The following is a 23,389-nucleotide window of genomic DNA, read 5'->3' on the forward strand; positions in this document are numbered from 1 at the left end:
CCCTGGTGGCGCAGTGGTTGAGTGCTGGGCTGCAAGGCTACCCGCAGCCTCTGCAGCGCCGGTTGGATCCCACATGGCGCACAGACCTCTCCTGCCGCCCGCTGCTTCCCTCAGCAGTGTACTTCGGTCCTTCTGCCTGTTCTGCTCCCCGCTCTGTCTCTGGTGGATTCTCTCACCCTCCCGCACTTCTGACTGTACCCAGTGCTTGTATAAAGAAAGAAAGAAATCTTTTTTTTTTTTTTTTAAACTGCTTTAAAAGATTTAATATGTCCTGATATTGTCTCTAGTATTACCAGGTTACTGAAGCAAAATGAAATGTTGAAAGTGTTAAAAATCTTATGTTTAAACATCTACTGTGTTTTCTATCTGTTTTTAGGAATTGTAATGAATAGCTGGGCTATTTTTTTATTAGGAAAAGATTTTGTGTATATATATATATATATATATATTGTAATAATTGCATGTATTTAGATTCTCAAAGACAGGAGGAAGAGATTATCTCATTTTAAATAAGTTCCATCTGATACAGTATAAATTAGCAGTTTAAACTATCAACTATATTGATGATTGATTTACTCTGCTGGTCAAAGCATGGAGAACATATTTTAATCGGATGTGAAATTCTACAAAGATATTTTTAAAAATGGAAAAAAAAAACTTGAATTCTTCGAACTTTCTGAATAAAAATTGCTTAAACTCTAGGTTTTATTATTTCTTTCTGTAAAACCTTTGTGGCACTGTAAGCTTTTCTAGTAAAATTCCATTCATAAATTGGATCATACTCCTCTTTTATACAGCATATCAATGAAAATTCATTTGCTTTTTACTTTTTTATAACTAAATTCCTTAGTTATTGTGTTATCATAGGTTATAAATAAATATTCTAGAAAATATATACCTAGTTTGTAATGTATTCCCTTGGACAGTCTCATTGTAGTGAATCTTTTGAACTGAATGATCCATGTTGTGAGTCCTTCTTTGTAGGTTATTAAATAATTCTGTTGGATTGCATGAGAATAAAAATGGTATTTGTTACCTTGGTTTGCTCTAATATTTATCAAATGGTGAGATGGTGGTTATGAGATCAGGTATATTCCTTCCTTATAATTGTCAGTTTTTAAATCTAATGATGGTGCTTATTTTGATTTGTATTTTGGAAATCATTGTGTGTTTATTATGATATAAATAGCATATTGTTACTTATGATTTTGAATAGCACCCTACTTTAAAAAAAATTTTTTTTTCAATAACACCCTACTATAGCATAGATTTCAAAACTCAGAGATTGAGATATTATCAGTGGAGATTAAGGAGCAAAACATAATCCAGTGAAGTGATTGTTATAACATGTATTGCTTTAAGATATTATTTTCCAGGTTTTGAAAGACATATAGATCTATTTCAATACTCTTTCTTTGCCACTATCAATGTTTGTATGTATATTTCTTAAGCCATTTAGGGTTGCTAAAAGAAGGGTATAACTGTATTTCTGGAGATTTTTAAAATTGTAATTAATGTAAACACCATCATTAGGTATATACAAGAACTTGAGGAGAAAAATGAATGCTTTACCACCTGGATATAAGGTCCATGGTGAGCTCATAACTAAAACTCAGTTTTGTTTTTCCATTTTGTAATTTAATCCAAGTAGTAGTTTTTTGGTTTTTTTTTTTTTGTACCGATAACACTGGTCCATTAACCTAAAGATCATTTATGAATAAACTCTGATATTCTTCCCCTTTGTAAATCTGGATATTTCTTCTTTGTAATAAAAAAGAAATCATGTTACAGTAACTAATTCTTGCCCTACACCCTTTTTTCCCCCATTTAGAAAAATTGGAAGCTGCACCACCCACCCCAGGACAGCTGAGATATGGTAATTGTTCTATAATTGTTAATATTTATGAATCTATCTTTTGAACTTGAATTAAATGTATCATTCATTGGTAGTACAGAAGAGTCAGTAAATCTTACCAAATAGAGTGTGCTATCCTCTTCATTATGCTGAAGCAAAGGATTTATGTCTTAATTGAAGACATATCCCAACTCTGTAATATGGTATTTTATTTCTAATACTGTTAAAATGTTACAGATAGAAAGAGAATTATACTTATGATAGACACTGTCTCAATTTCCAGGAGAAAGGATATGTTTAGTTTGGATTTAAGTTGAGTAATTGCAGAACTGAAATTTCTAGATTCAAGGGTAGGTAGAATTGTTCTCTGGTGGAGAAAACATTTCTGAGTTGCTATTTGTGTTAGAAGGAAGAAAAGTTTATTTAAAACCACAAGGAAGAAGAACCTTACAATGCTGTTGGTATTCTCTCTTTATTATGATAGGAATAAATATTCAAGGGCTAATACTAAAGTAATATAAAACAATTTTGGATCTTATTATAAAGATAATGAAAGAAGAAAATTACCTATCAGTGCAATAAATTAGAGTGGATTTTAAGTTAAAGCTAAATATTTGATATGGCTTGCTGACAACTGCTGAGTTAGAGAATAGCATTTCCCAAAGGAAATTGAAGAAATCACAGATTGGTAGGAAAACATGACATACTGCATAGCAAACATACATGTATTTTAAAAACCTATCTAAAATCTAGTTCTTGGGCCTCCCCGGTGGCGCAGCGGTTGAGCGCTGGGTTGCGAAGCTGCCCGCGGCCTCTGCAGCGCCGGTTCGATCCCCGGCTGCTCCCCGGCCACCGGAGGAGGGTCCCACATGGCGCGCAGACCTCTCCTGCCGCCCGCTGCTCCCCTCAGCAGTGTACTTCAGTCCTTCTGCCTGCTCTGCTCCCCGCTCTGGCTCTGGTGAATCCTCTCACCCTCCCGCGCTTCTGACTGTACCCAGTGCATGTATAAACAAAACAAACAAACAAACCAGCAAACAAATAAATAAATCATGCCTCTATTAAAAAAAACAAAAAAAAAAAAAAAAAAAAAAAAAAAAAAAAAATAAAATCTAGTTCTTTTTTCACTTAGAGGTAGAATATAATATATATTAGAAATAAATAACTTCCCAAATACCAGAACAATTCAAGAAATCTCTGATATTCTTCCGTAGGCAGTTTTCCCTGAAGATCCCAGTCTAAATTCCTGCAATCATCTGTAACACTGTGTAATAATGCTATAATTTTTGGGGGTCATGTTGAAGTCAACTCATTATATGGCTGAGTTGTCATACCAGAACTTCTTAAGGGCTGGTAACAAAGTCTTACTTATCTTTGTATCTCAAGTGCCTGGTGGAGTTTCTGTCCAGTTCATGCTCATTTAACTCTTTGAAAGTTATATTATTTCCCTTTGGGTTAAAAATAACTTTGTACTTATAGGACATAAAAATAACTTTGTACTTATAGGACACATTTATTTAGATCTAAACATAAAAATGTGATGTATTTTGTAGTTCAAAGTAATAAGTAATGGCAGTGTGCCTTTAATTGGTTTTATTGACTAAGTTTATACTAGCATAGCAATTAATCTCATCTTAATTTTAATAGTTTTAACACCTAATTTTAAGATATTTGTAACTGGCCAGTTTTAGAGATGCCATTAAATTGGCCCCAAAATGTATGTAATCCCAAAGGTTTCATAGCTACTCTGCCATATTTGCATTTCAAAGATGATTCAGAAGATGTTTTAGATTTCTCTCCAGAGGTATATTAAGTATCTCTTTCTTCAGTGTCAAAGTTTAATTTAGTGAATTAAAAACTTTTCATTATATTCCTCTGACATGCCAAATTTGCATTATATTTTTGGAAATTGGATAGTGTACATGTTTGGAAGATGCTTATTGTAAACAAATTGTCTTGTAGGTAAGCAATAGGACTTAGGCAAAAATGTCAAAGAACCAAGGCTAGACTGGCATTGAAACATCCCATTTCATCAATCTGCTGTTTTATCTTTATCATCTTTAATAACTTTAAAAATAACATTCTTTACAATAAAAATGCTTTTTTGGACATTCTTGCTAATAACAAGAAAAAAGTCTGGCCTGGGATATTTCCTTTTTTCCCTCGATCTTACTCTTTGATAGTGCTTGTAGATGGAGGTGTGGATTATTACTATTTTTCACTGCTTATTAGCATTCCCTGATTGGTGCAGAACTCACTACAGTAGTATCAGACTTGCATAACTTCTGGAGTATATTTTAATTATACTTTCCATGGAGGAAAAAACTCAAGTCACTGAACTCATAACCATTTGGTTGAAGAGACTATTTTTTAGATGTAATATAAAAATTAAAGTTTTGATGTTTATCTAAAAAAGAGTTCTCAGTTGAACTGATGCTGAGGTATTCCTTTGCAATGTTATGGATTAATTAGAATAAAGTCTTTTAATTATCCCCAGCATTTCATTTGTTTCACATTCTGCCTTCAATTCTCTCAATCTGGAATTCTCTCCCTTTACAGGTTAGTGGTCCTCAACTTCACTAACTAAATGTTTGTTGAGCATCTACTGTGCACCAGCCATTCTGCAATGTGCTAAAGATGCACATGTGAAAAAAAATGAAGCTAACTATAGAAAAATATAGTGGTTTTAGTTCTTTCTGGTTACACTTCTATTTTATGATTATGTACTAGATTATGTACTAGATAGATAAGGTAAGGTGTGTCTTTGGTGGAAGAGGCCAAGTTACATTTTGATTTAAATCAAGTATTGTTGGTTTATAGTCTGTGAAAGCATTCAGGAGTACCAGTTTATTATGAGGGGGGAAAAAGGCTTTGCACAAGATGTCTGACGTATATGATACCACATTTTTCTGATATTTGTTTTAAAAATTGTTTAGTGAGTAATAGCAACCAAATAGCTTCCCTGAAAGTTGATTCAGGGCATTTTTATTATTTCTAATATGGAAATCAATTTTATAATATCAGTCTAGGTATAAGAGAAACAGGTTGATGTCAGTAGCAATTTAAACAGGTAAAACGTGGTACTCATTAATGTGTACTTACTTTTTCTGCCATTAACTGTATGTAATTTGTGTGAGTGTGTGTGTGTTGCCAGTAAGAAAACATAAAGTCTAACACAGTTACTTCTACATGTTATGTGTTTTATTTTGTTTATTTCCAGTATAGCATCTACCAAGTGGTTACACTTATAGTAGGAGCAGAATCTTTTGCCTATGGGAAATGAAAAGCAAATCCCAAGATTATCAAATCTGTTTAGGAGACTGATCATATGGTCTGTTACTGCCATTTTAAAGTGATAGAAATCTTAAAATATATTTTTCTGTTTTTGATGTTTTTCAGTATTCATCCACAATGCGATACCTTTCATAGGGTTTGGCTTTTTGGATAATGCAATTATGATTGTTGCAGTAAGTTCTTTCTCTCACCCCTTCTATTTTGAGTTAATAAAGAAAATAATGTGATCTAAATTTTCCTAGTAATTTGTATATTATAGCTATAAAGTTTTATTTAACAGCATAATGAATAAGGCTTTTTTTATACTATATCTCATGTTAGGCTATAATTCAACTTTAAGGCATCATTATATGTATTAATCATTATGACTTTTGGTAAAGTTGCTGACCAAGAATTTCAACATTCTTACAGGAAAAATGTGTTATTTTCTGATGCTTTTTATCACATATATGTTCTTTTACTAGTTCCTAGTTCAAGTTCCCCATGCATAAATGTTTTAAGGGGTGTTTTGTTATATAGTCTATCCATTTAATACAAAGGTGTTTTAAGTTCAGTTCAGAACATTGTGAATATATCTTCCTGTCTTTGTTCCATTGTAGTGTTAAAAAAAAAAAAAAAATTCCCTTTTGCTCTGGCCACTTTAATGTAAGGATGTTCCTTAAGAGTGTCATTTAGTCTTAGAGATGACTGATTATTAGGTTTTTTTTTTTAAGATTTATTTTTATTTATTTATGCATACAAGAACTGGGGTATAGGCCAGAGGTGCAGGCGGGTGAGAGGACTCACCAGAGACAGAGTGGGGAGCAGGATAGGCATATGTGCTGAAATACCGTGAGAGAGGAGAGGTCTGCACCATGTGACCCTATCCCTGGTCAGGGATTGAACTCATGCTTGATAGTGCTGAGACTTTAACCCCCGTGCTACCAGGAAGGCCCCAAATTTGCTTGTTTACCGGGGGCTTTTTAGTTTGTTTTGGTGAATTTTAGATCACGTGTACTATAAATGCACATATTAGGTTTCAGAATAGGAATTAAAGTATAATTTACATTGTATAGATTGTAAATTTGCTTTAAGTATCTGAAATTGGTTCATTCAAGAATGGTTTCTTTTGCTGTACAGCTCACCATATGTCCAGATTGATGAAATCAGATATTCAGTCACTTAACTTGTGGAAGGAAATTATAGGGTTAACACAGCAGGAAGGTGTCCTGCTAATCAACAGTCTTAGAAGATACTCTAACATGCACCTTGAAGGTGATAAGCACACGTAATTCTTCAGTAGATTTAGCAGCTTCTAGAACCATTTCAAAGTGCTGGTCTCTCTCTCTCTCTCTCTCTCTCTCTCTCTCTTTCTAATTGTTACATTTTCCTAGTATGTATATAAGATTCAAATTGACCACTTCATCTAATGTGAAAAATTTCTTCAAGCATTTGGAACCATACTACCTTTTCTGAAATCACATGAGTTGCTCAGATTATTTAAATAGTTAATGTAAATCACATGTAATTATCATGAAAACTATGAGTTTACAAACTGTAGTCAGGATTTGGTGTATTATTTAATTTTTTTTATTATTATTGAAGTACCACTGTTTTATATCCATGCTAATACTTCGACATTATAGGATTTCTCCTTTCAGGTGTGGTCACCATAGCTCTCCCACCGCCAAAGCTAGACTTATATATTCTTGAATAGATTGTCTGAATTATAGCTGTGAGAGATACTTCTTTAAATCTCACATAACTTAGTGTTTTATGTTACTGAGAGCTAGTACCCATGCTAACGTTCCAATAATCATTTGTTACTTTTATCCCCCACCGCCTTCGGACAAACTTGAGTCACTCGGGTACTAAGAAACATCATTGTCTCAGCAGTGTTGAGAGGATATATTTTCCATAGAGAGGGGTTCAAGGAATTTTTGGAGATCAAAATAGAGATATTGAGTGGCTTCCGTGATCCTGAATAAGATACTCACCTTATGTTTTTATCATTTTTTTGAAATAAATAACAGATGAGTGTTTAAATACAACTACCAAAGAGGAAAAACCAAACCAAACCAAAACACTGCGTTCTAGAGTACAGTTATTAATATGGCTCACTCTTTTGTGTCGTTCTGGCCTGTGTCTCATTATCTGTATAATTGAGAGTGAACTGTTTTTCCAGGTCTGATATAATTGACTCCAAATTAAATACTGATGGTAGCTGACAGGTTCCTCTCTTCTGTATTAGTACAGCAGTTTTGTGTTTTCATTTTATCCATATAGAAACAACTTTCTGATTTATACTGAAATCTATTTTCAAGACTATCACCAGTTCTTATTTATATAATCCTGTAATAAATGTTTAAACCACTGGCTTCAGTACCTTATTAAGAGTAAATAAATGTGGTACAATATTATTTTGTGATACTTTCAAATTAATTCAGGGACAGTAAAATTTTCCAAGAGCTTTTGTAATTTCTGAGACTAACACACATAAATAAGAGAGTTATATATATATAACTAACTATAGTAATATAGGTAATAAATACAGCTACAGAATCTATTAATAGGGAAATAAATAATCATTATTACCTGAAGAATTTTTTTTCACCTTTTTTTTTTTTTTTTTTTTTTTTTTTAATACTGATTGCTTCTACCATTGTGGAACAGCTATGACTCTTTTTAGGATTGTGAGTTAAGGGGATACTTCATTTTTCCTCCTGGCATGCTATAGACATTAGATATTTTACTTTTCCATAATATATTCTCTTGGCTGCAACCTTCGTTTTAGTCATAGAAACAAATTCCTATACAATTTCTTTAAAGTAGATTTTATTTTTGTTGTTCAGTGTTGTCCAAACTGAGCATTTGGTTTCTTAGTTTTTCATTACATTTTTTTATATTACTAGAATTGCCTCCTTCTAACTTATATTTCAGCATTTTAAAAATTACTTTTCTTACAATTAGGGTAGAATTAGAATTCTAGAGTAGATTAATAGTATTAAGGTGATGAAACATGTATGACCTGTTGTTCTGTTAGATTTATTTGTGATTCCTGCCTCACTTGTTAACATAAAACTTGTTTTAATTATGGGAACAAGAAAAATCCATAGTCCAATTGCCATCAAACTGTCTTTGATTATATATTACCTAAGGCTTTTCATGGTATTTGGACCTTCATATTTTGAAATTCAACCAAATGAACAAGCACCTCAACACTATTTAAATACTTGTATTGCAACTGGATTCTTCTGTGTCATTCCTAACATTTCCTAATAACTGCTGTTAAAATGCCATGTTTATTTTTTTATTCATGGTAGCTGACAGGTACTTCTCCTGTATTAGTACAGCAGTTTTGTGTTTTCATTTTATCCATATAGAAACAATTTCATTCTTCATGCCTGTTATTTTCTTTTCCTCTTCAGAAATCTGTTCCTTTGGGTACCATTCAATTTTGTAATTTTAAATATCAGGTAGATTTTTGAAGATCAGACTGCTCAGTCTGTATTCAACAAGAGTTGTATTTTAAAGATGTGAAACCAAAAGGCCAGCTTTACATTTGTTTTATAAATAATTGAGTAATGCCATATTTCTACATCCCAGATATAGTATTCTTTTTTCCCCTTCTACAAATATTACTGAGATTTAAAAGTTTCTAAAGTTCTAAACATCAGTATTAAAGAGAACTTTTAAAAAGTACATCTATTTTTGGTAGTACTACCTAAGAATTAGAACTGAATTAGCACAATAAATCCTAGGATTTCTTATTTATTCTACATAATACCACACTAGAATAGTTTAATTATCTTCATTTTAATTCCTTCTCTTTACAGTGGAGGTAAATATACAAGTCCTTCTTTTCAGAATAATGATGTATTTTCAAGTTCTAAAAGTCTCCCAATAAAATAAATTCAGTAGAAATGCAATGTTGCCTCCTTTTTACTGTAGCTTTATTATACTAAATGTTGCTTATAAATGAATCATATAATCTCACTACTTCCTGGTTAAAGAAGTAAGTGTTATTAGGATAATTTTTGAAGTCTATGGTCCTTTTGGTGCCTGGATACTGCTTAAGTCTGTCTTTTTAATCTTTTGGTAGAGTAAATATAATAATAATATAGATATCAGTCAGAATTTAAAATGAGGTGAGTTGGTCTTTGCTTAGAGCTTTAGAATTTCTTTGTGGTAGGAAAATATACATTCTAGATTTTTAATGATGAATTGTATTGCTATATTGTTTTTATTTTTATGAAAACCTAATTTTAATGATAAAATATTGATGTTATTTCTGCATGAATGCATATATTTAATAATCAAGTGAATTACTGCATTATATATACACATTTCTGCATACTTTATGTATACACTTGCTGGATAGCATGTTGGTTTAACTATTTTTATTAATACTTTGCTATTCTTTTATAGTTACTTCATCTTTAATTTTTAAGATTAATTTCTTTGTAATAATTTTTCAGGGAACCCATATTGAGATGTCTATTGGCATTATTTTTGGAATTTCAACTATGGCAGGTATTTAATAGTAATGTTATTACTTCACTGTATATTCATAAAACGTTTCAGTAGATTAGGTTTAGGAGAGGATAATTTGTTTCAGTCAGCTTATTAATATGTCTATTTTCTTAAATCCTATTCTAATATTTAATTTTGTGATAGAATAGTTTTTTGCTGAGAAATTTTAATTAGTGATCAGTAATACTCGATTGTATTAAAAGATATTTTTCCTTTTATTCTCTGTTACCCCAAAACCTTTCTACCCTTCGTCTCTATTAAATTATTTATTTTAAAGTTGGGTAGAAAAGTCAAAGACAGAAATAAAGATTAGAAGTATAATTTGATTCTCTCTCCTTCTTTCCCCCAATTAACCACTCATTTTTGTAACAATAAAATTTGGGAATGGTTCTAATGTTATGTTTACTGTATAGAAAACATGATTCTTTTCAAAATTTAAAGCCATACATATGCCTTTTTTTTCTTTAACTTCCAAATATCCAAATTCCCTTAAAATACTGTGCAGGTGTTTTAATATTGAAACCAAAATGGAAACTGGCTGCAGTAACAGAAAAAACTTAGTACTTGGTGAAGGTAGAATTCTGTAATCTCAAAAGACCTGTGTTTGATTTTGAAATCTTTCAGTTATTTGGATATAGTTGATGAAATTTGAGAAATGTGATAATTTCCAGACCAGTCAGTACTTTATTGATTATGTAATGTTGTATTGTAATGATTTTTCTGACTTCCATATGACAATTCACTTTTTCATTTAAAAAATTTTTAGCTGCTGCTTTGGGAAATCTTGTGTCAGATTTAGCTGGACTTGGGTAGGTTCATTTATATATTCATTTCTGCTTGTGTATACTTACTTTGCTCCTTTTCTTCTCCATTCTCCTTTAAATAAGGATTAAAGAAAAAGGAACAAATCCTGTGTGTTTTAGAACTAGATTTTAAAATTTAGTACAGTATTATAAATCAGTAGTACTAAATCTTTGATATGCATCAAATATAAGTACCTGGGTTACACCCCAGTCATACACAATTTTTGTGTCTGGTGGAGGGGCCTTGGCGTTTCTGTTTAATAGTCTTTATTTACTCAAATATATGCATTTCATAGACATTTTCCAAGGATAAAAGCAAGACCACCATCATTATTCCACCTCATTCTCCTCCTCCTCCCATTAAGCCCAGAGATGAAGTTGTCTGATCAAGAGTGAGGATGCCGACTGGGTGTGTTGTACAGAGAGAGAGGGGAATGATAGCCAAAGCAGACATGGACTTGGCCAGTTTTCCCTTTCTTTTGTTCCATGTGGCAGGAATGATAAAACAAACTGAGTATGTCTACTTAGAAAAGGCTAGTTTTCTCACTTTCTTTACATTCTCTATTCCAAGTGACAGATGGCCTGGGCTGCTTCCTCGGTTTGGGGAAACCTAGGAAGTTTAAGTTAGACTAAGTTGGCATGAAATAATGTGACAAACATACTCTCTCTTGCTCAGTGTTTGACTGTTTCTTCTTTCTTTGGTTCATTAGTGTGGTAAGTTTTAAGGTTTGAATTGGGGGTCTAATAGAAGTTAGGTTAGTCTTATCATCTAGTCAAAGCCAACTTCATGGTGATCTAATTATACAAGATTTCTAACTGGGGCTTGATGCCAAAGCTACTGTTAAAAACAGTTTCTTTGCTTCTAGGCTAATGCAGAAATTTTATATTCCTGTAATTTCTGCCATAAATCTATAATGATATCACCCTTAAACAATCTGTTTCCCAATTTCCAACACTAAGGTTAATAAGCATAATATAACTACTATGATAACCTTTCTGTATTTAATAAAATCAAATGATCTAATAGATTTTAGATTTTTGATTGTATCATTAGGGAGTTATTTTATGAGTGATAAATACTTCTTTATATTTAAGAACTATTGTCCACCTTTAAAAAAATACATTAAATAACAAGTACCATACTTCACCAGTGCACATTTCTTTTAGACCTTAATGTATCTGATATTGGGATTCATCTTATAATATGGTATGCAGAATTGGCCTTTTCCCTTTCCTACAGTTTATAAAGTAAGATTGTTCTCATTAAATGATAGCAACTTAGAATTGATAATATTTGAGATTGCCCTAAAAATTTTAAGTTGTTTTTCTCGGTATGTCAATCTGATAAATTCTGGAAATTTTTTCATTCTGATGACAAATTATTTTTGAGTTATATCATACATCAAAGCTTTTTGCTTTGAATTTGGAATTAATGTATAAATTACAATTGTCAAAACTTTTTTATACCCTGAATTGATCTTTTAAAAGTAATGGTAGAGGATAATTGCACTGTGAATTACTTTACCTGTATATTAAGTATATTAATGTGGACATTTTAAAACTGTATATATTTATCACAATACAACATGAAAGTTGTAAAGCAGTATTTATACCTTTTGTATAATGCCAGTTAGAGGTGTAAAATGATTTTGTTTCTCTTTGTATAATTAGTTTTTTACTATATGATGACATTTGTGTGTCTCTTTTAAAACTTGTATTTCATTCTCTTGTATTTTGTCTTTGTTTTTTTTAAAGACTTGCAGGCTATGTTGAAGCTTTGGCTTCTAGGTTAGGCCTGTCGATTCCTGATCTCACACCAAAGCAAGTTGACATGTGGCAAACACGTGTTAGTACACATCTGGTAAGTGCTTTGTGTGGTTTATCATAATTGAATTCAGAGAGCCAGAGCAATTTAGCTTGAATGAAGTCTTTAACAAAAATTTGCTAACCACTGGCAGTTTTCAGAAGAACAGTGTGTTTTGTTGTACTTGATTTAAATTCTTCATATGATTTTTTTATATGATTCAGTTAATGTTAAGAGAATGAAGGACACATAATAAATAATAAACTATAGTTATCTTTGAGGATTGTGTAGGTGTGAAATCAAACAAGTAAACCAAGTTTTAATTTAATGTGACATACATTAATAAAATTATATACTAGATATAATAATAGCACAAATAAGATAATAAACACTTTGTGAGGAGAAATTTCTTTTTGTGGGGAAATTTCTTTGACTATTACTGGGTCTAAGATGATTCTTGAATTGTTGATGAGACATTTGCTAAGTGAACAAGAGAATTCTAAGTATATTAACTAACTAGTAGAAAGGCATAAAAATAGGATATGTTTAGAGAAATATAGGATATTAGGCATTGCTGGAATCTAATGCATAGTAGTTGTGGTTAGAAGCAGTAGTACAGTGTTCTGGAGAAGTAAGACTGTCAGGAAAGGCATTGTACAAACTGTGCTAAGGACTTTGTACCTCATACCTCAGTGATGGAGTGCTAGTGAAGAATTTTAAATAGGGAGTAACTGGATGGGTCACGATGCCATCAATTAAGTAAAGAAGAGGAGGAGGAAGAACAAGTGTGTAAGGAAGGTAATGAGTTCTGTTTGGGACATGTTGAATTTGAGTGCTACTAGGACATTCATGTGATAGCACCTGATAGGCATTTGGTTGAAGGTCAAGGGTTAGAAGGGTGTGAATTTGAGACAATGGGTAAATGAATAATATCAATATTCATAGAAAACAGTCTAGGAGTTTTTAACGCGCTTAGTAAATCTGACATTCTGCTGGGGTAGGAGGGTGGTCAGACATTAAAAAAAACTGACAAATAAAATACTTAATATTTTAGAGTTCATAATTATTATGGGAATAAAATAAAAAAAAAGAACTACACAGCTGGGTAAAAGAAGTTGGGAATGTTAGATGGAAATAGTTTTAAATAAGAGGACCAGTCACTGTAGGCCCCACTGGCAAGGTGGGTGGTAGTTAAAATCATGGGAGAAGGTGAGAATTTTGTATAGGACAGTGGTTCTTAAAGGATGGTGCCAGGCCCAGCAGGGTCAGCATTATCCAGGATATTGGAAAAGCAGAGTCTCACTCTCCACCTGAGTAGACCTATACATTACTGTGCAGAAAATTATGTAGCTACATGTATGTAAATCCTTGATTTACAAGATCTGATCAAAGACCTGCAGTCGAGTTGACTTTTATAGTACATTGTATTCATCATAGACATGTAAGCAAAGATTCTTTCAAGGCTAAAATAACTTTTAAAAAATGTCTTTTGTTTTAGGGCAAAGCTGGTGGGGTGACTATTGGCTGCATTCTAGGAATGTTTCCTTTGCTTTTCCTTGGAGGTGAAGATGATGAAAAACTGGAAAAGACAAATTAACGCTCTTAGGATATCTATAAAAAGATGTAAACTAATGTACCTCAACTACTAAATATGCTGTCACGACATTTAGGAATTAAGACAGTAACTGTGTATAGATATGGGATCAAATAATTCAGCATGTGTATTATGGAAAACACTAACTTATTGTAGCTTGGTTTTCTTAGGACATCTTTTTAAAAAAAACTGTTTAGTATCATTTTGTGTAAATTGCTGAGATGCTTTTTCATCATTGGCAGTCAACATTTTACCTTTTTCTTCTCTTTATATATATCAAAATATCATTTAAGTATCAGTCATTGATGTACTGTACTGACTTGGGGTTTGCTTATTTGTTACTTAACATGTGTACATGCATGAAAGCATTTTCTGTTGTTCCCTGTAGTTAGAATTCACCCTTAAGATTTTTTTCCCCCATATTATTTAAACTGTTCAATATCAGTTACAGATTTTTTTTTTTTTACTCTTTTGGCAACATCACTTTTGTACTATTCCACAGGAAATATTCACAATTATATGATTTTAGTCATTTTTAACTCACCTTGTTTAAAATGGATGCAGACTTGGTGTATTTTTTAAGTATCTATTACTCATTTTGATTTTCTGACATAGTACTGTCTTAAGAGCCAGGGAGTAATCAGAATAAGCAATTATGTGGTTTCTCTTCTACATAAAGCCCTATATGTTAACAAGTGTATTATTTCAAGTTGGTTTTTTTACCTTTTATTTCTTAATTTTGAATATTTACATGTGGTTTCTGAGTCCTGGGGGAAGAAAATGATTATTTTAGGGTCTTTTTATGGAGATGTTGGAAGTAGAGTGAACTAAAGGGATTTGACGTGAAACTTAGAAATTAAGAGGCCAAAAATTTTTTAGAGAAGTAGATTATGGGAACTCTCAAGAAGGCTTTTGAAGTGGTGACATTTAAATGCTGTTTGTAAGATGAATGCGATATAAAATATTATGTTGTTTGGGAGGAATATTTCCCCCTCAAAATATCTTCTCATTTGCATTGGATCAGTCTGATTATTTCCACTCATAATCCTGATTCACTGTATCTTGTTTAGTAAATTTTATTTCTGAATAACTTCTTTCAAAGTGAAAACTAAGTATTTTTATACCTTACTTTTTGGCTGTGTATAGTCTAGTAGTCAAAAGTCCCTTTTGGTCTTTTTTTCTTCTACTGTGGTATTTAAATCATATTCTAGGTTGAAGTTACTCATTTCCAGTCTTGCATATCTGACTTAAGTATAACCATGTGTGAATTTTAAATTTTGATTTGATGGAAGCTAAAGTTTCTTAGAATGTGGTCTTTTACACATGCTAAAAAATGTACTCTGAAGAATAAGCATAATGTGGAGGAGAAAAACTAAAGTTAAAATTACTGTTTTGGCATTGAAATTGTTTATGATGCTAAATAGATGCAAAAGAAGGAAAACTTACAAGATGGCTGTATTTACAGGTACCTTATTTAAAAATTTTATTTACATCTACTCACTTTGAGTTCTTATTAGAGGAGGTTTTTTCTCCCCTCCACCCCCCACAGGCAATTTATTATGAATTCTATGCACTTCAAAATAATTTAGTGTTGTACTTTAATCATAGATATTTGAGGGGGAAAAGGAATGAGAATATTCTTATAATGTACAAATATGAGTCTCATTTGATCAAATTAGAATCATAGAACTTGACATCTTAAATGGAATTTGGTTTGTATCTTCCACAAAATACCACACACACCAAAAATAATTTTTTTATTATTTCAGGTGATAGGATTAGAGTATTTACTACAAAAGTTATTTTTGCACTCAATCTTAGCCAAAAGGCCGAGAAGCGATATAAAACTTATTTTTGGTAAATGTTTAAGTGCTTTTGTCCTAACATATATTGCTAGTTCTTTCTGTTTTCTTAAAAAAAAAGTGTCTTATTTTGGTGCTTCAGTTTTCTTCTTCTTCTTAGTCAAATCCCATATCCAGAAACCTTGCCTGTAAGGTAAGAAAGGGTTTTTGGTTATTGTTTTTGTGTGTGTGTGTGTTTTGTTGTCTTGTTTTTTTTTTTTTTTTTTTTTTTGGCTCTTGAAGGCAGTCCAGTCCTACAGAATCTTTGCATTTAGGATGTTTGCTGAATTATTTACTTTCAGAACATGAAATATGTAATCCACATTGAAAGATATTTTAATTTATGGACACAATAAAAAATTGAATTTTTCAGGTAATTAAAAAAAAAAAAAAGGAAACCTTTTGTCCTTTACCTAAGATACACATTTTTTTCAAGATCTTATTCTACATGAGTATGGTACCTTAGCATAAAGTGATTTTTGAAAAATGGTTCCCTTTAACATAATGACTTCATGGAGTTACTGTGTCATGTTACTTGTTACAAAGACCCTTATTTCAGATTGAAACTGGAATTCTTATTTCTCATATTAGCCGTTTCTTTTATTGGGAGCACTGTAACTATGGTTAACTGCTACATGAGCTATGTTAGTAATACTTGTTTGAAATCCATTGTGTCCATGTAGTATGAATTACAGAATTGTTGATGCATGTAAATTGGGTGTATTTTGTTGCCACTGTATGTTAAATGGTGACCAATGTTTTTACAAAAGAATTGAACAAGAAAAATCTTTTATGAAATTTGGAATGTGGTTTTGATTTTGAAATTTGATTTTCTACCTAAACTCAGAAGGTCTGGTTATTGTGTTAATAAGAACATAGGATTAATAAAAGCAGCTTTGTTATAGGGTTGTTGCAATGTCACTGAGACAGTAAAGTGGAACCATTTTACCACCTACTTGAAATCCACACTTAAGATACATCATTACAGATTGTGAGAGAAGAATGATCCCATATCAAGATAATTTTTTCTTTTTTTATATTAATGTTTTTATTTTTTTACATCATTGTTCATTTTTAAACAGTATTTGCTCCTATTGAGATAATTTGATCTTTAATAGGTTGTCCAAAACTTTAGATAGAGAGATTGAAATAAATCATACTTGCTAGCCAAGCCTCTTCTGTAATGCCTCATTTTGAAGGTAGTGTAAGTTTATCTTTTACACCAAAAGTTTGTGTAAACCATTTTGAAGGAAACTTCTAATTTTAGAATTGTATTTTCTTGCCATCTTAAAAGAGCATATTAAATATTATATGATTTTTTTCTTAGTGGCAAAACACCATTTCACAGACGTTATTATGCTGCAGTGTGGTCCTTCAGGAATAGTTTTTGTGGTTTTTAATTTTCCTCCCCCCTTTTTTTAACTGCTCTGATATCTGGCAACTGCTTCATCTCTCATTTGCTGCTACTTGGCTGCATGGACTTAGAAACTAGTTAGCCAGTTTTCCCATAAATTATTTGGGAAATATTAGAAAATAAATGATGGAACTTGAGAGAAACGATAATGGTAATGATGACGATGATAAATATAACATTGGTTCCTTTTGTTAAGCACTTATTTGTTGTTTTGTACTGTAGTATTTTACACACACTACTATATTTAATCACTTTAATAACATTAAGTTGGTGCTATTATCCCTGTTTTATATTGGGCAAGTTTAGACATGGAGAGATTATTTGCCCGTGATGTCACCACTAATAAATAGACTGGAATCCAGCTTGTGCAAGTGTGCAGCCTGTGCTATTAACTGGGATACAGTCGGGTTATCTGTTGTATGGACTTGGTCACATCTGTTCTTCTGCTTAGATTTGTTTTCCCTCCAGATCGGTGGAGTCATTTCCTCATGTATCATCTGCAGGAATGGTATTTATAATCTCAAGGTTCATTTAGAAGTCCCGTGTTTTGGGTTGCATACTCTGTGCTAGAAACTATTTGAGGCTCTGAGTAAACAGCTAGAACATCCCCATCCTCAGGAAGCTTATCTGTGGGGGATGCTGGTGAGGGAGGACAGTGCAGAGTAGCAAATGTACTCATGTTTTTTTGTTGCCAGGTGGTAATAAGTCCTGTAGAAATATATGAAGTAAGGGATGGGGCTAGTAAGTACTGGTGGTCCTTTGTGGGGGTTATTTTTACACAGGGTGGTCAGGAAGAACCTGAAGGAGGTGAGAGCATACATAGCCATCTGCAAAGGATACTGGTTTCTAGAAAGTTGGTGTTTATTCCAAGGCATTTAAAATCATAATCTTCAGAGTAAGCAAAAGGAAATTGCCACTATTGATGAGTCATTAGAATATTGAAATAACAGCATTTTTATAGCAAAATAAGTAAGGGGAATCTTATAGATGAGAAGAGTTGTATAGCTGTTTAAGTTGCTATACCTTTATTTAAATATAATTCCTGACTACAAATTCTAGGCTTTTTTCCCTTTTCATTTTATAGGATGTTATTACATTAGGCAACTGAAGAGTGGGATGGATAACAGAGGGGTTTTAATTTACAGAGTCAACATTATGGTGGTTGGTACCACACTTGTATTTATATTTCCTGGGTAAAAGAATGAAAGATTTTCGAAGAACAAAGCTTCAGGTGCTTAAAATAGCCGTTCCTCGTTTATTTCAAGTCCTGTCTATTTCTAAGCAGTTAGATTTCGAGAGAAAAAGTATGTTGTAGAGCAGCCCTGCCAAAAGCTTAGTCCAAATTCTTTAGTCTTTCCTAGAAATTGCAGCCGGTGTTTTGTGTATCTGCAATTAGCACATTACCCTTTGATGCCATCTGATATTTGAGTGTTTTATAAAACAGGCTGAAAACTGGGCTGGTTCGCAGCTACATTCAGGTTTTATAATTATATCTTACTGCAATATCCTTCCCACTCAACAGCTAATAAATAACTTGACTAATTTTAAGATCCAATCATTTGTCTCTGTGAAATTTAGAAATTCAAAGTGCAATTCAGAAAAAAAAATTTTTTTTTATACTACTTATTACTGTTTGGTAAGAAGTCAGATTATGAGAGAGGCGGAATCCAAAATCATGAGGCCCCACTCCTTCCCTTGAGGCCCTTGTGGTATCAGAGAGATGGCAGTCCTTGGGTATTCCACAAGGCCCAAAAGTTCTGTGATTCTAGTTGATCTGTGTGGTTCACAGTGTGGCTGTTAAATTCTTGTGATGCATCATTTTTTTTTGTTTTTATATAATTTTTCTTTGTTTTTTATATAATTCAACATACTAGGCAATAAAGTCATTTTGACACTATTCCTAGTAATCTACTCTCAGAAAGACTTGGTGTAAGTAACCTTTTACATAAAAAACACTGAGTTATTCCAATTCAGGAACAATATAACTGAAAGATAGCTACTTACAGAGAAAGACAGAAATTCAGTTTAAATTACCCATCTCCGGGGTCCCTGTGGATGCCTTTAGCACATTGTTTCACATTGAGGCCTCAACTCTCAGGCAAAGGCCACATACATCTAATGACTTTTGTGTCCTGGTATTTATCACGACACTGTATTGTGAGTCATTCCTTGACCTATATAGATTTTTAAGTTAACATCAATATTAATTTTGAGGGTCTGAAGATTTGCTAAGAGAATTGTAAACTCATTAAAAAATAAATGGATAGATATAAACTTCCTTATTTTTAATGCTCTTTTTAAGCCATTACCTCTGAGCCTGTGAGGGCACTTGCGGTACTGGGCTAGCTGGCATTCGGTCGTGCAGAAGATCACTTCCGCCGCTGAAGTCCTTTGCTTTTCTGAGACCGTGTACATAGTAGTATTTGTCATTTGGAATCCAATAGTCCTGGCTGTAGAAACTTAAAAGTGAGGACTAGCCCTCAACTCTGAGTGCCCCCATTTATTAAAATGGAGACACTAATATCTTCCTTACAGGTTTGTGAGGACTGAGGTTATAGGCATAGAGTGCTTGGAGAAATGCTCGGCATGCGCAGAAGGTGCTCAGTAAATGGTTGTAGAGAAGATAGTTTTTAGGACTCTTTTGTCTTCAGTCTGGCAGAAAAAAAGTTACCTGTTGAATATTTTCCAACTGCAGAATAACGAGAAAGTGAAAATATTCCACTTGTGTGATTTTCTTTTAAGTACTGTCATCTCAGTCTTTCAGACACATCTTTGGTGAATGTTGAGTATCAGTCAAAAGATAACCCAGATCAATCATATGGTTTTGAAGTTGTTTGTGCCAATGCAACCCCTAAAATAACTGCACCCAAGTTAGTGATTTGAGGCTTCCCAGTATTTTTCTCGTATGTTCTATAAAGCTGATACAGTCTTTGAAACTCTCATAGTTTCACTGAAATAATATTTAAATCCAAGACACAGATCTTCAGCTTAGTAGGTATTTGATCCTAGGTAACTTGTTGGTTTTCTCATCTGCAAAATGCAATCCAGACATTATCATCATTGTCTCACCTTTGTTTTAAGATTGAATGGGACATTGCATGGCAAATGGCTTTGTCATTGGGACCACTGTCATATTAATTATAATATTACTAAACACCCATAGGTGTGACATTGGGACTTGGACTTAATGGGGAACTTAAGACAGGTCTCCTTTCTCACATGGAGCTGAACTGACTGCAGTCCACTGGACCACTCAGAATTGCTCAAGAGGAGATGCTTAATCTCACAGTGTTATTTCAGCTATCATTTTAACAGTTTTAGCCTCTTTTAACCATTAATCTGACTCCTGGGGTTGTATCTAGTTAACATTTTGCTTATAGTGATTGATTGGAAGGAATTGGTCACCTACTGGGTCCCCTTTGGGATTTGCTCTTTACAGAGAAAATTGGCTGCTTGACAATTTTATTAGAAAATATTTTGCTCCTATGAAGAAAGGCCCATTATTTATGGAAGATACTTGTGACTTGATAGCCGGGCTGCCTAATTCTGGCGTGCAGAATTCTGGGGTGCAGGAGTCTATCATTACTGTCCATTGAACCATAGTGCCTTCTTGGCGTTTTCGGCAGTAAGGCAGCTATTTTTTTTTAATCTTCAACTGTCTGGCTTATTTATTTCTCAAAACATTCAGAACTCAAATGGAAAAAAAGAGTATTCTTTATTACTCCACCAAAAAGGAAAGACTGACTATTCAAGACTGATCCAGGGTGGCCTCTTTAAAACACGAGAGCAACCGGCCACTGTGGAGCATTTACGATTATTAAACCAGTTTTTGGTACAATCTGAAGTGGAAGTTTGGCTGGACTGGTGCTCCCCAGCCAAGAAAACCGAGATGACAGACCCTGCTGCCTGTTCAGCTGCGACCATAATACACATTTGTGCCCCCTGGTTTGACTTTTCCAGCTGATGAGTGCTGGGGTGATGATGTGAGGATGGAGCCAAGGTGTAGCCACATCCTGTTGCTGGGACCAGAAGGTTTGTCCCCAGTCCTGGAGCACATCACATGATCACATCACAAAACTTTAAAGTCCCACAGTCCCCCAATGTGAGGCTTCTCTTCCAGATTTGGGACATGCTAACGCAGGGGTCACACACTATTGCTCTTGTTTCTGTATTTCTCTCTTCCCCAAATACATGTTCCAGACAGCCTGTTTATGTGTTTGCATGTGCATTGTATGTGTGCATGTGTGTGCACACACCTTACTTGACCATATGTCTGTGGTTGCTGTCACTGCTAAACCTCAGCATACTCTGCTCAGAGCGTGACCATGACTTGTCTCAAATTCTCTAGTTATCAAGAGATTTCATACAGATCTCATTTGACCATCACAACAACTTTGAAGATACAGGTATCCTTACACCTTTCCTTAGGTAAGTTCTGAGAACCTCAGTGTCACATAGAATGAATGACAGAAGTGGTTCTCTAATACCAGGGTTCTTGTCCTCTAAATCCTGTGCTCTGCTTTAAAACTTTTTTTTTTTTTAAGATTTTTTATTTATTTATTTTTACAAGCACTGGGTACAGTCAGAAGCGCAGGAGGGTGAGAGAATTCACCAGAGCCAGAGTGGGGAACAGAACAGGCAGACCAATGAAATACACTGCTGAGGGGAGCAGCGGGCACGGCAGGAGGGGTCTGTCACGCCATGTGGGACCCTCACAGGTGGCCGGGGATCAAACCGGTGCTGCAGAGGCTGCGGGCAGGTTCGCAGTCCAGCGCTCAACCGTTGCTCCACTGGGGAGGCCCAAAACTCTTCTAGGAGTTGGTAGTTCCCTGGACATCTATTGGGGCATACAGAAATGCCTGCTTCCCTTGTTGCTATGGGAATGGTTTAATGCCTTGTTTTTCGAGTCTCTCTTATCCCCAGATAGCGGTTCCTGTGATGGATTTTGCTTTAAATAAAAATAGCCTATCTCTTTCCACTCTTGAGAGTTTATTTTTCAAAATTACACTTAAGTTGAAGGAAAAAGAATAGATATTTAAATTGGTAGCATGCAGAAGCTATGGAAATGGTATTTCAAGTGAAAGGTGAAAAGATAGCAGTTTGGGATAGACTTGAGAAAATGAGAAGGCATAAGCCAGGGAAGGTCACGAGGTGACTCTAACCAAGGGGCATACGTGGGTGAAAAGATTTGTCCTGAAAGTCAAAGGCACAGACCCATAATTACTTGCAGATGCTATTTATTCCCATTCGCCTAGACTTCCTTTTCCACTGATAACCAAGAGCCATGTTGAAAGCTGTGCTGGTTGATTTTTTTCCCCATTGCATTTCCCCAGGCACCCTGTGAATAGCGCTTCAAAGCTGGACCGATTCCGTGCATTTTAAAATTGAATAGTGATGAGCTTATCTGTCGCCTTCAAGATGCTTCCTCAGTCATTCTGTTTAAGTAATAAATCCATTATGGTGGAAGGCAAGAGCTGCCCATTATCTGTGTTCGTAGAGACTAGTCCAAGGGTCTGGATCATCCAGACAGTAAAAACCACAGCCGCCCTGCTTAGCTGGTACATTATACCCCGACTGTGCAATGCCAGGGAGCCCGGAAACAGCCCCAACACGCACGCTGCCCACTGAGAGAACCCCAGGGCCCAGTCTCCTCCCCCAACAAGATTGGAAAAAAAAAAAAGCAAAGTAAGCAAACTAACAAAACTCAACAAAAATGACTTCCTTTTCATGACTTACCCAAGGGAAAAAAGGAAACCTGGAAACATGAGTGACATAGAGTGTGTGTGCTCTGCTTTCCCTTTCTTTGTTTAGATAACTGGGAAATTATTGAGCCCTTCAGAAGTCATGTTTTCCTTCCAAATTTTTGGTACTATTTCTCCCAGTTATATGTTTACTGAGGTAAAGTTGGTTTATGGCATTATGGTAGTTTTAGGGGTGATAGGTTCAACCCTCCACAAATGTATGTTCTCACACTGTGCCACCACCAAAGCTCTAATAAAAAATATTTAACAAAGAGCCAAGTTACACTGTTACACGTGGCCTTGGGACAGAACATCTGGGCCCAGCCCTGTTTCCACAAATGGCTATTCCTTGAACTTCCTGGAAAATGTTGAAACTGTTAACAGATTCTAAGGATTCGCCAAGCCTCCAAGAGCCTTGTTACACCCGCCCAACCTCTTCACAGCCTTTTAAGGCAGAACCGGCCAGTTCTCAGAGCGAGCCTTGGGGGTTGGGAGGGGAGGTTTATAAAGCTAAGAAGCCAGAGGCTTTTACAC

General features: G+C 34.2%; 1 protein-coding gene across 1 annotated transcript in view; it reads left to right on the forward strand.

Annotated features, from left to right (window-relative positions):
• TMEM65 (transmembrane protein 65) overlaps positions 1 to 14,380 on the forward strand; it is a 35,606-nt gene extending 21,226 nt beyond the window's left edge. The window contains exons 2-7 of the mRNA XM_037501988.1: positions 1,832 to 1,876; positions 5,252 to 5,319; positions 9,604 to 9,658; positions 10,425 to 10,467; positions 12,217 to 12,322; positions 13,764 to 14,380. Coding sequence (XP_037357885.1) covers positions 1,832 to 1,876; positions 5,252 to 5,319; positions 9,604 to 9,658; positions 10,425 to 10,467; positions 12,217 to 12,322; positions 13,764 to 13,862 — 416 coding nt within the window. The 3' untranslated portion in view covers positions 13,863 to 14,380. The remainder of the gene's footprint in view (positions 1 to 1,831; positions 1,877 to 5,251; positions 5,320 to 9,603; positions 9,659 to 10,424; positions 10,468 to 12,216; positions 12,323 to 13,763) is intronic.
• Positions 14,381 to 23,389: the final 9,009 nt, after the last annotated feature.

This window comes from Talpa occidentalis, unplaced genomic scaffold, assembly GCF_014898055.3.
Source record: "Talpa occidentalis isolate TD23 unplaced genomic scaffold, MPIMG_talOcc4v2.1, whole genome shotgun sequence".
Taxonomy (NCBI): Eukaryota; Metazoa; Chordata; class Mammalia; order Eulipotyphla; family Talpidae; genus Talpa; species Talpa occidentalis.